The 13,078-nt window shown below is 38.4% G+C and overlaps 1 protein-coding gene across 1 annotated transcript in view; it reads right to left on the bottom strand.

Annotated features, from left to right (window-relative positions):
- The window catches only part of LOC137436187 (meiosis 1 arrest protein), a 49,356-nt gene that overhangs the window by 22,575 nt on the left and 13,703 nt on the right, over positions 1-13,078 (bottom strand). Inside the window, exons 5-6 of the mRNA XM_078765930.1 lie at positions 5,510-5,674; positions 4,183-4,354 (exon numbers count right to left, since the gene is read on the bottom strand). Coding sequence (XP_078622056.1) covers positions 4,183-4,354; positions 5,510-5,674 — 337 coding nt within the window. The remainder of the gene's footprint in view (positions 1-4,182; positions 4,355-5,509; positions 5,675-13,078) is intronic.

Below are 13,078 nucleotides of genomic sequence, written 5' to 3'. Positions count from 1 at the left end.
ACCCGATGGTCACTCTGGCTCAGCTCCAGAGATCCTGTGTGGAGATGGGAGAAACTTCCAGAAGGACAACCATCACTGCAACACTCCACCGATCTGGGCTTTATGGCAGAGTGTCCAGACGGAAGCCTCTCCTCAGTGAAAGACACATGAAAGCCGACAGAATCTTGTTTCTCACAGTCTGAGAGTCCTTTAGGTGCTTTTGTGCAAACTCCAAGCGGGCTTTCATGTGACACAGCTGTGACAATGATGGTATCCTGCACCCTTGTGCTTCAAACAAAAGAAGATCATGACTCCGCTCTTGTAAGATAAGATTGCAATCTTGCGTCCCAAGCTCCAGCTTTACCAGCATACAGGTAAAGGTGATGATGTTTCCTTGTTCTCCGAATTGACAACACTGTTGTAGGTGTCCATTCACTGGTGATAGCATTCAGCATTTAACAAAGAGTCTATCAATGGATACTTCCCTGGTCTGGAGGGACAGAGAGAGTGGGGTTGGGGAGAGAGAGACAAGGGTGGGTGAGAGAGGGGGAAAGACTGAGAGGGTGGGGGAGAGAGGGACAGACAGAGACGGGTGGGGGGTGGGGAGGGAGGGAGAGAGGGGGGTGTAGGAGGGAGAAAGGAGTGGGGGAGCGAAGCCTCACCTCATGTCGCTATACTGTACACTCCGGGAGGGAGGGGTGCTCCCAGGAGGGGAGTGGGAGCAAGGGAAAGAGTGAGGAGTGGAGAGAGACAGAGAGGGGTGGGAGAGAGGTGGGGGGACACAGGGGGAGAGACAGATGGGTGCGGGAGAGACATATTTTAAAAAACCATTTTTGATTCCTACCAACCTGTTTTATGTCACCGAAGTGTGTGAACACCATGGGGCCAGCATTGCAGGTCTCTCTCAAAATACCGCCCATCGCTTCTCTAAATATGGAAAAGGAGGGATCTTCTTCGTCTTCTTTTTAAGTTTTATGGTGCTTTCAGAGCTGTGAGGCTCGCTCTATATATGTCATGTGCCCAGATATAACAGTGGTGAACGAGGGAGCCTTTATAATTTAGGTAATCTATAGCTGAGTTTATCTGTAATGCTCTCCGAAGTTGAAGAAGAAGAACTATCAAAAGCAGACTTTCTCTGTTTCAGAGTTTGAATAGTCTATAAAAATCGTTTTAAGAATATCTGGGTGGTGTATGTTGCCAAAAAAAGCAGGGTGTAATTGAATTTGCTTTTGGTTTTTACGTTGATGTTTTGGCAATCTCATTGGTAGCTGAGTTTATCAGTCATGCTTTGAGTGAAGAAGAAGGATCGTTAATGCTTTGTTTGTACTGTTTTTCCGCATTCTTGGTTTACAATCACAATCATGAAATTATGACAAATGGGAATAACGTTGAAGCATTTTGCAACTTGAAAAAAACCCAATCCTATGGAAGTGTGAATTACGATGATGGTGCAGAATGAGAACAGCCTTGCTTACATAAATACACTTCGTTATAAGAATCGCTAATGTTGTTAAATTTTTCATATTACACTCCAGATTTTGATATGTATGGGATCCGATCCTCAAATTCGAATCCAGATTTCGATTATATGCTTCAATTAGTCCGTGAGAGTAGATAGTCCGTAGTTTCCAAGCCAAGGCACGTTTTAATAGGCTGAAACCAAATGGCGGCTTAAAAACGTAGCGATGTCACAGAAAGCTGACCAAGATGGCAGACCACCATTTTAGTAAGGCTTATTTTGAGTTGTTTTTTTTGTTATGGGCACCCCATTAATCATCTTCAAAAGGCGTGTTTAAACACACCCAAACACCCAGTTGTCATTCATGCACTCCTTGGAGTTCGATAAGTATGCAGGCAAAGTTTGGGGCCGCTAGGTTTCATTGTTGTGGAGTTATGGAGGAGACGTGTGTGCACGCGCACACACACACACACACACACACACACACACACACACACACACACACACACACACACACACACACACAAACACACACATACACACACACACACACACACAAACACACCCTTTTATTATTAATAGTACACCCATTCCCTACGGGAACAGCAGGAAGGGTCATTCCTCTCTGGCATACATAGATTACAGTAAACCTAGATCTAGTGTCGGGCCTCAATAACATTGGGTGGTTGGGGGGAGGGGGGGAGTGTGTGTTCATTTACCAAGTTTCTTGTGGAGCATACCCAGGGTTTAAACATACCCTGGGTTTCCTCCCTTTCAGTTTTGGGTTAAACAACAATGGCGACTGTTTCAAAAGTGAATCAAACGTGTTTGTGGTTTATAATATTTTTACTTCTGGTAGGGGTGCTCCCATGAAAACACCATGATAAGCTATTTATACACGTAAACACGGCGTTCAAGTAGGAAACACCCCTTGGGGAGGAGAGATATTATTACCCTGCGCTCGCGAAGGGAAAAGCAGGGTTAGTCATTCGGTTGCGTACGTACGTGTGGCGTACGTGTCTGCATTTTTAAAATTCATTTTCTCGACAACCGTTGGTACGATTGACAAGAAATTTTACCTTAGGAGCGGCTCCGCCTGGAAAAATTTTCATTCATAATTATGACGTCATAGGTCACGTGATATGGACGCCATCTTGGAAAAACGTAACACAACGATATCTCCTAAAACGCTCAATGGAAAAAATTGAAATATGGCTCATTGTCAAGTACTCCCCATGAGGAATAAGATATGTTGATTATGTAATCGGTGCCTTCATTATGACGTCAGAATTAGATAAGTACGATTGAAATGATCAGTATTAAAAAAAAAATTCCTCTGCAACTGTTAGTCCGATGGACACAATTTTCAGAATATGAGCGGCTCCTCCTGTATAATTTTTTTAATGATAATTATGACGTCACAGGTCGCATGGTACAGGCGCCATCTTGGAAAAACGTTGCACCTCTATATCTCCGAAACCGTGACATGGAAAAAATTGAGACCTGGCTCATCGTCAACTACTCCCCATGGGGAATAGGATATGTTAATGATGATGTCATCGGTGCCTTTGTTATGACGTCATAATTCGACAAGTACAACACTTATCCGATCATTATGATTTTTTTTTTCTCAGCAACTGTTGTTCTGATGGACACAACGTTTTCACCATAGGAGCGCCTCTTACCGTAGAATACTTTAATGATAGTCATGATGTCATAGGTCATGTGGTACAGACGCCATCTTGGAAAAACCAAAAAACGTTGCACCTCTATATCTCCAACACCGCTCCATGGAAAAAATTGAAACGTGGCTCATTGGAAAGAACTCCATATGGGGAATTGGTGTTGTTAACGATGATGTCTTGGTGTTGTAATTATGACGTCATAATTTGACAGGGCAACGCTGAGTCTGATCAGTTTGAAATTTATTGAGCATGATCTATGCAACAATTATATTAGAGAATATAAATTTATGATGTCATTGCTCACGTGGTCTGGCAACCATATTGGATCAAAGAAAAAAAAACGTTCAAAAACAGGAGTTCGCTCGCACCAAATTGACTGCGCAGGGTAAGTATTCTATGAATACCATCTAGTTAAGATTGTTTTGTAAAAACATTCATATTATGCTGTTATATTTAGTGTTGTTACATTTGTTATTAGAAGCAGCTTTGGAAAAACGCCACGATAAAGCTAACTTAACATTGATATACACCTCAACACACATCCCCATTGGTGGAGAAAACCTCCTTGGGGAAGGGGGCAAATTAATCCGCTACAACCTTCATTGTGTGACTCTTAGTCCTCCTGTCAAGTTTGGTTGAGATTGGATTATTAACGACCGAATGTATCGAGGTCAAAAATCGTCGCACAGACAGACACCAAATTGCGTATTTTAGTATGATGATGATAGAAGGAGGGTAATTATGGTTTTGCTGGATAGCTCAAGGGATAACAGTGTCAAAACGGTTGAAAAAAACCCCCTTCTTTAGAGTAATGCACCACGGACGCACATGTGCGGACACACGCTTCTTTTAGTAATACAGAGATTAGAAGTTCTCAGCAATGGCAATGGTAAAATGTAAACTGTACACATGAAGTACTTTCCCCTGATAAATAATTATGCATTCCAGGTAAGAAACAGTGATATATCAGGTGATTCAAGTGCAAGGCTACTGATACCTGTCATAGAACATACGAACCCATATATGTGGGAAGAATCATTGATGAAATTGTAAACATACTTCACAACACGAAGGCGGTGAATAGGGACCAGAGGAAGGGAAGAAGTCTTGCCAGTGATGGGGGGAATCCTTTTGACAGTAGAGGAACCCATAATGCTTAGAGAAAAATTCGAAGTCCCTGGCAGGAGAGTTGGGCTGAGCATCGTCTCTTGCATGTCACATTTCAGAGTTACTGCGAACAAACACATCCGTTAAACACAATCATGCAACAAAGCAGAAAATGTCAAATCAAAACGTTTAAACTACCGATGAAGACTTTATATTAAACTTTTTAAGCTTTAGAGCTAATGCATTCCCACTTTTAACAGTCTTGGGTTAAAATTGTCGTTACCTCCACCACCAAAGGTGGACGGAGGTTATGTTTTCACCCCGTCTGTTTGTCTGTGAACAGGATATCTCAAAAAGTTATGGACGGATTCGGATGACACCCGGTAGACAGGTTGGGTGTGTGGCAAGGACAAATTGATTCGATTTTGGTTTTGAATGCAGATCCTATATAATGTTTCAAGTAATTCTTCACCATTGAGAAATGGGTCCAATACGATATACAGTAGGGCATGATATTTCAAAAATTGTGTACGAGTTTTGATAAAACGAGGTGGATAAGTTAGGTAGTTGACAATAACAAGCCGATTCGATTTTGGTTCAGGTCCGGATTCACTGTTGTATCCGGGATACTAAACGTAAACTGTTAAGCCTGGTGGAGGTATGCGCTCTCCCGAGTGCCGGTCTAGTTCTATCTCTGGGTTGCTTCCTAACTTCCTCGACATCAAATCGATCATTCTTAGTAAAACATTCGATTCTGAGAAAGCTAGATTCCGATGCTTTTCATTCCTTCAAGGTCTGAGTTTTGCAAGTTTAATATTTAAATATCTCTGTGTGTTCATATGATACTCTCATTAGAAGCTGACAATCCAAGAGCTATTAAATAATTTAACTTAAATGTTCCTTCAACGACATAAGGTGAGGAAACATTTATGAGCATTATCTGCATTTGCCTACTTCTGAATCACCCTTCACTTTACTACCCAAACATCTTTGCATCATTTTCCAGGAAAACAAAATCCATAAGACAACAGGTATCTTGTAATATGACCAAAGTAGTCATCTGGAACCCCATAAATATCCTAAACGTCACATAATGATGCTTACTTTACGGCATGACGAGAACACTCAGTGTTTTACATCACAGGACACACACTTTGAATTATCATACGACTTGACAAATAATGATCAAATGAAATAAAAGATTCTGCACACCAAATGTTTTTTCCAAGATGCAATGAAATGAGGATAAGGTTAGTTGTTTGCTAAAATTGGCGATTACTGCGTTTTCCTTGTGCTGATCTTGAAGAGAGTGGTGGAAAGATGAGGTGGAGATGTTCCCAGTCCGTCTCGAAATCATGGAGCCAGGCCTTGAAAAAACCTTCAAGCATGCTCGTGGTGCACTCCAGAGGCTGGAAGTCGATGAAACTTAAGAGTTCATCACCTTCTGGAAAAGGAAGTTGGGATATTTTACTTTTCTCATAAGGTTTAATGTTAGAGAGTTGGTGAAGATCAGTTGGTGAACAAGGAAGAGAATGGCAAAACTTTACACAAAAAACACAAGTTGGTGAACAAGGAAGAGAATGGCAAAACTTTACACAAAAAACACAAGTTGGTGAACAAGGAAGAGAATGGCAAAACTTTACACAAAAAACACAAGTTGGTGAACAATGAAGAGAATGGCAAAACTTTACACAAAAAACACAAGTTGGCGAATAAGGAAGAGAATGGCAAAACTTTACTAAAAAAAACACAAGTTGGCGAACAAGGAAGAGAATGGCAAAACTTTACACAAAAAAACACAAGTTGGTGAACAAGTAAGAGAATGGCAAAACTTTACACAAAAAACACAAGTTGGCGAACAAGGAAGATAATGGCAAAACTTTACACAAAAAACACAAGTTGGCGAATAAGGAAGAGAATGGCAAAACTGTACACAAAAAACACAACTTGGTGAACAAGGAATAGAATGGCAAAACTTTACACAAAAAACACAAGTTGGTGAATAATGAAGAGAATGGCAAAACTTTACACAAAAAACACAAGTTGGTGAACAAGGAAGATAATGGCAAAACTTTACACAAAAAACACAAGTTGGCGAATAAGGAAGAGAATGGCAAAACTGTACACAAAAAACACAACTTGGTGAACAAGGAAGAGAATGGCAAAACTTTACACGAAAAACACAAGTTGGTGAACAAGGAAGAAAATGGCAAAACTTTATACAAAAAAACATATGTCGGTGAACAAGGAAGAGAATGGCAAAACTTTACACAAAAAAACACAAGTTGGTGAACAAGGAAGAGAATGGCAAAACTTTACACAAAAAAACATAAGTTGGTGAACAAGGAAGAGAATGGCAAAACTTTACACATAAAACACAAGTTGGCGAACAAGGAAGAGAATGGCAAAACTTTACACAAAAAACACAAGTTGGTGAATAATGAAGAGAATGGCAAAGCTTTACACAAAAAACACAAGTTGGCGAATAAGGAAGAGAATGGCAAAACTTTACACAAAAACACAAGTTGGCGAATAAGGAAGAGAATGGCAAAACTTTACACAAAAAACACAAGTTGGTGAACAAGGAAGAGAATGGCAAAACTTTACACAAAAAACACAAGTTGGTGAATAATGAAGAGAATGGCAAAACTTTACACAAAAAACACAAGTTGGTGAACAAGGAATAGAATGGCAAAACTTTACACAAAAAAACATAAGTTGGTGAACAAGGAAGAGAATGGCAAAACTTTACACAAAAAACACAAGTTGGCGAACAAGGAAGAGAATGGCAAAACTTTACACAAAAAACACAAGTTGGTGAACAAGGAAGAAAATGGCAAAACTTTACACAAAAAACACAAGTTGGCGAACAAGGAAGAGAATGGCAAAACTTTACACAAAAAACACAAGTTGGTGAATAATGAAGAGAATGGCAAAACTTTACACAAAAAACACAAGTTGGTGAACAAGGAAGAGAATGGCAAAACTTTACACAAAAAAACATAAGTTGGTGAACAAGGAAGAGAATGGCAAAACTTTACACAAAAAAACAAGTTGGTGATCAAGGAAGATAATGGCAAAACTTTACACAAAAAAACACAAGTTGGTGAACAAGGAAGAAAATGGCAAAACTTTACACAAAAAACACAAGTTGGCGAACAAGGAAGAGAATGGCAAAACTTTACACAAAAAACACAAGTTGGTGAATAATGAAGAGAATGGCAAAACTTTACACAAAAAACACAAGTTGGTGAACAAGGAAGAGAATGGCAAAACTTTACACAAAAAAACATAAGTTGGTGAACAAGGAAGAGAATGGCAAAACTTTACACAAAAAACACAAGTTGGCGAACAAGGAAGAGAATGGCAAAACTTTACACAAAAAACACAAGTTGGTGAATAATGAAGAGAATGGCAAAACTTTACACAAAAAACACAAGTTGGCGAATAAGGAAGAGAATGGCAAAACTTTACACAAAAAACACAAGTTGGCGAATAAGGAAGAAAATGGCAAAACTTTACACAAAAAACACAAGTTGGTGAACAAGGAAGAGAATGGCAAAACTTTACACAAAAAACACAAGTTGGTGAACAATGAAGAGAATGGCAAAACTTTACACAAAAAACACAAGTTGGCGAATAAGGAAGAGAATGGCAAAACTTTACTAAAAAAAACACAAGTTGGCGAACAAGGAAGAGAATGGCAAAACTTTACACAAAAAAACACAAGTTGGTGAACAAGTAAGAGAATGGCAAAACTTTACACAAAAAACACAAGTTGGCGAACAAGGAAGAGAATGGCAAAACTTTACACAAAAAACACAAGTTGGTGAATAATGAAGAGAATGGCAAAACTTTACACAAAAAACACAAGTTGGTGAACAAGGAAGATAATGGCAAAACTTTACACAAAAAACACAAGTTGGCGAATAAGGAAGAGAATGGCAAAACTGTACACAAAAAACACAACTTGGTGAACAAGGAAGAGAATGGCAAAACTTTACACGAAAAACACAAGTTGGTGAACAAGGAAGAAAATGGCAAAACTTTATACAAAAAAACATACGTCGGTGAACAAGGAAGAAAATGGCAAAACTTTACACAAAAAAACACAAGTTGGTGAACAAGGAAGAGAATGGCAAAACTTTACACAAAAAACACAAGTTGGCGAACAAGGAAGAGAATGGCAAAACTTTACACAAAAAACACAAGTTGGCGAACAAGGAAGAGAATGGCAAAACTTTACACAAAAAACACAAGTTGGTGAATAATGAAGAGAATGGCAAAACTTTACACAAAAAACACAAGTTGGTGAACAAGGAAGATAATGGCAAAACTTTACACAAAAAACACAAGTTGGCGAATAAGGAAGAGAATGGCAAAACTGTACACAAAAAACACAACTTGGTGAACAAGGAAGAGAATGGCAAAACTTTACACGAAAAACACAAGTTGGTGAACAAGGAAGAGAATGGCAAAACTTTACACAAAAAAACATAAGTTGGTGAACAAGGAAGAGAATGGCAAAACTTTACACAAAAAACACAAGTTGGCGAACAAGGAAGAGAATGGCAAAACTTTACACAAAAAACACAAGTTGGTGAATAATGAAGAAAATGGCAAAACTTTACACAAAAAACACAAGTTGGTGAACAATGAAGAGAATGGCAAAACTTTACACAAAAAACACAAGTTGGCGAATAAGGAAGTGAATGGCAAAACTTTACTAAAAAAAACACAAGTTGGCGAACAAGGAAGAGAATGGCAAAACTTTACACAAAAAAACACAAGTTGGTGAACAAGTAAGAGAATGGCAAAACTTTACACGAAAAACACAAGTTGGTGAACAAGGAAGAAAATGGCAAAACTTTATACAAAAAAACATACGTCGGTGAACAAGGAAGAGAATGGCAAAACTTTACACAAAAAAACACAAGTTGGTGAACAAGGAAGAGAATGGCAAAACTTTACACAAAAAAACATAAGTTGGTGAACAAGGAAGAGAATGGCAAAACTTTACACATAAAACACAAGTTGGCGAACAAGGAAGAGAATGGCAAAACTTTACACAAAAAACACAAGTTGGTGAATAATGAAGAGAATGGCAAAGCTTTACACAAAAAACACAAGTTGGCGAATAAGGAAGAGAATGGCAAAACTTTACACAAAAAACACAAGTTGGTGAACAAGGAAGAGAATGGCAAAACTTTACACAAAAAACACAAGTTGGTGAATAATGAAGAGAATGGCAAAACTTTACACAATAAACACAAGTTGGCGAATAAGGAAGAGAATGGCAAAACTTTACTCAAAAAAACACAAGTTGGTGAACAAGGAAGAGAATGGCAAAACTTTACACAAAAAACACAAGTTGGTGAACAAGGAATAGAATGGCAAAACTTTACACAAAAAAACACAAGTTGGTGAACAAGGAAGAGAATGGCAAAACTTTACACAAAAAACACAAGTTGGTGAAAAAGGAAGAGAATGGCAAAACTTTACACAAAAAAACATCATAAGTTGGTGAGCAAGGAAGAGAATGGCAAAACTTTACACAAAAAACAAGTTGGTGAAAAAGGAAGAGAATGGCAAAACTTTACACAAAAAACAAGTTGGTGAAAAAGGAAGAGAATGGCAAAACTTTACACAAAAAACAAGTTGGTGAAAAAGGAAGAGAATGGCAAAACTTTACACAAAAAAACAAGTTGGTGAAAAACGAAGAGAATGGCAAATCTTTACACAAAAAAACATAAGTTGGTGAACAAGGAAGAGAATGGCAAAACTTTACACAAAAAACAACTTGGTGAACAAGGAAGATAATGGCAAAACTTTACACAAAAAACACAAGTTGGTGAACAAGGAAGAGAATGGCAAAACTTTACACAAAAAAACATAAGTTGGTGATCAAGGAAGAGAATGGCAAAACTTTACACAAAAAACAAGTTGGTGAACAAGGAAGAGAATGGCAAAACTTCACACAAAAAACACATGTTGGTGAACAAGGAAGAGAATGGCAAAACTTTACACAAAAAACACAAGTTGGTGAACAAGGAAGAGAATGGCAAAACTTTACACAAAAAAACATAAGTTGGTGATCAAGGAAGAGAATGGCAAAACTTTACACAAAAAACAAGTTGGTGAACAAGGAAGAGAATGGCAAAACTTCACACAAAAAACACATGTTGGTGAACAAGGAAGAGAATGGCAAAACTTTACACAAAAAACACATGTTGGTGAACAAGGAAGAGAATGGCAAAACTTTACACAAAAAACACAAGTTGGTGAACAAGGAAGAGAATGGCAAAACTTTACACAAAAAAGATAAATTGGTGAATAAGGAAGATAATGGCAAAACTTTACACAAAAAACAAGTTGGTGAACAAGGAAGAGAATGGCAAAACTTTACACAAAAAAACATAAGTTGGTAAACAAGGAAGAGAATGGCAAAACTTTACACAAAAAACATAAGTTGGTGAACAAGTAAGAGAATGGCAAAACTTTACACAAAAAACACAAGTTAGCGAACAAGGAAGAGAATGGCAAAACTTTACACAAAAAACAAGTTGGTGAACAAGGAAGAGAATGGCAAAACTTCACACAAAAAACACATGTTGGTGAACAAGGAAGAGAATGGCAAAACTTTACACAAAAAACACATGTTGGTGAACAAGGAAGAGAATGGCAAAACTTTACACAAAAAACACAAGTTGGTGAACAAGGAAGAGAATGGCAAAACTTTACACAAAAAAGATAAATTGGTGAATAAGGAAGATAATGGCAAAACTTTACACAAAAAACAAGTTGGTGAACAAGGAAGAGAATGGCAAAACTTTACACAAAAAAACATAAGTTGGTGAACAAGGAAGAGAATGGCAAAACTTTACACAAAAAACATAAGTTGGTGAACAAGTAAGAGAATGGCAAAACTTTACACAAAAAACATAAGTTGGTGAACAAGGAAGATATTGGCAAAACTTTACACAAAAAACACAAGTTAGCGAACAAGGAAGAGAATGGCAAAACTTTACACAAAAAACACCAGTTGGTGAACAAGGAAGAAAATGGCAAAACTTTACACAAAAAACACAAGTTAGCGAACAAGGAAGATAATGGCAAAACTTTACACAAAAAACACAAGTTGGTGAACAAGGAAGAAAATGGCAAAACTTTACACAAAAAACACAAGTTGAAGAATAAGGAAGAGAATGGCAAAACTTTACACAAAAAACACAAGTTGAAGAATAAGGAAGAGAATGGCAAAACTTTACACAACAAACATAACAGGAGCACTTTGTGAAATCTATCCAATTTCTTGTATTTCTCCTGAATGAGCCTCGTAAAATATGCTTGTACTGTACTTTGTTATTTTTGTTTAAATCTTCACACATCTCAGAATTAGAATTGAGATTAATTGGACTGTTTATTAGGAACTGTCTTATGTTAAGATTTAACATCACCCTGAATCAGACACGCATTAAGCAACGTGTCCTGTCTGCCAAGCATTTACTAGTTCACAGTAAAGATCCCACAACGACTTTCGATAACAGTATGTCATGGTGTCCTGATACCCTAGCCAAATTTCAAATTCCTGCCCAAACATTACCTGGCCTGACAGACATACAGTCATGTGAAAAAGTAGGTACACCCCATGTAAAGTTTTGACTTTTTCAACATATTTCAACATACAGTTATTTGATCTTCATTTCAACAATATTGATATGTCAAGTTGATATAATATAACAAATATCATGAAACATTTACATTTTGTCGTCCATTGTATAATTTAAATAAACATAAATGCAAATTTCGCATGTGGAAAAAGTAAGTACACCCTTGGCTCTAATAGGTGGTATTGCCACCTTTGGCAGAAACAACCTCAAGTAGGCGTTTCTTATAACTGTCCACCAGTCTCTGACATCGACTGGGAGAAATTTTTCCCCACTCCTCCATTCAGAATTCTTTCAGCTGTGCGATGTTTGAGGGGTTTCTTGCATGCACAGCTCGTTTCAAATCCCCCCCAACATCTCGATGGGATTTAGATCCGGGCTTTGACTTGGCCATTCCAGAACCCTCCATTTCTTTCTTTTCAGCCATTCCTTGGTGGATTTACTGGTATGTTTAGGGTCATTGTCATGTTGCAAGGTCTACCTTTGGTTGAGCTTCAACTCTCCGACAGATGGCCTCACATTATCCTCAAGCACCCTCTGGTACAATGAAGAATTCATAGTGGATTCTATGATGGTGAGCTGCCCAGGCCCTGATGCAGCAAAGCTGCCCCAAACCATAATATTTCCACCACCATGCTTTACAGTTGGTATCAGGTTCTTGTGGTCAAATGCTGTCTTTGGTTTTCGCCAAACATGCCTTCTGGTACTGTGGCCAAATAGCTCTACCTTTGACTCATCTGTCCAGAGCACATTGTTCCAGAAGTGCTGGTCTTTGCCGAGGTGTTCATTGGCAAACCTTAGTCTTGCCCTGATGTTCTTTCTGGACAGAAAAGGTTTCCTCCTGGCACACCTCCATGTAGATCAAATTTAAGCAGCCTCTTTCGAATGGTAGACTCGTGCACTTTGACATCAACAGTGGCAAGAGCCACCTGGAGGTCCCGTGATGACATTCTGGGGTTCTTAGAGACTTCTTTCAGCATCTTGTGGTCTGCACTCGGGCTAAACTTGCTGGGGCGGCCTGGCCTGAACAAGTTGGCAATTGTTTGGAATCTTCTCCACTTGCAGATGATCTTCCGGACAGTCGAATGATTGATTTCAAATTGTTTGGAGATCTTTTTTAATCCATTCCCAGACTCGTAGGCATCTATAACCTTCTTTCTGAAGGCCTCACAGAGCTCTTT

Source organism: Myxine glutinosa, chromosome 11, assembly GCF_964187855.1.
Source record: "Myxine glutinosa chromosome 11, kmMyxGlut1.1, whole genome shotgun sequence".
Taxonomy (NCBI): Eukaryota; Metazoa; Chordata; class Myxini; order Myxiniformes; family Myxinidae; genus Myxine; species Myxine glutinosa.
The sequence above is the reverse complement of the archived record's forward strand: the minus strand, read 5'-3'. Positions and strand labels throughout refer to the sequence as shown.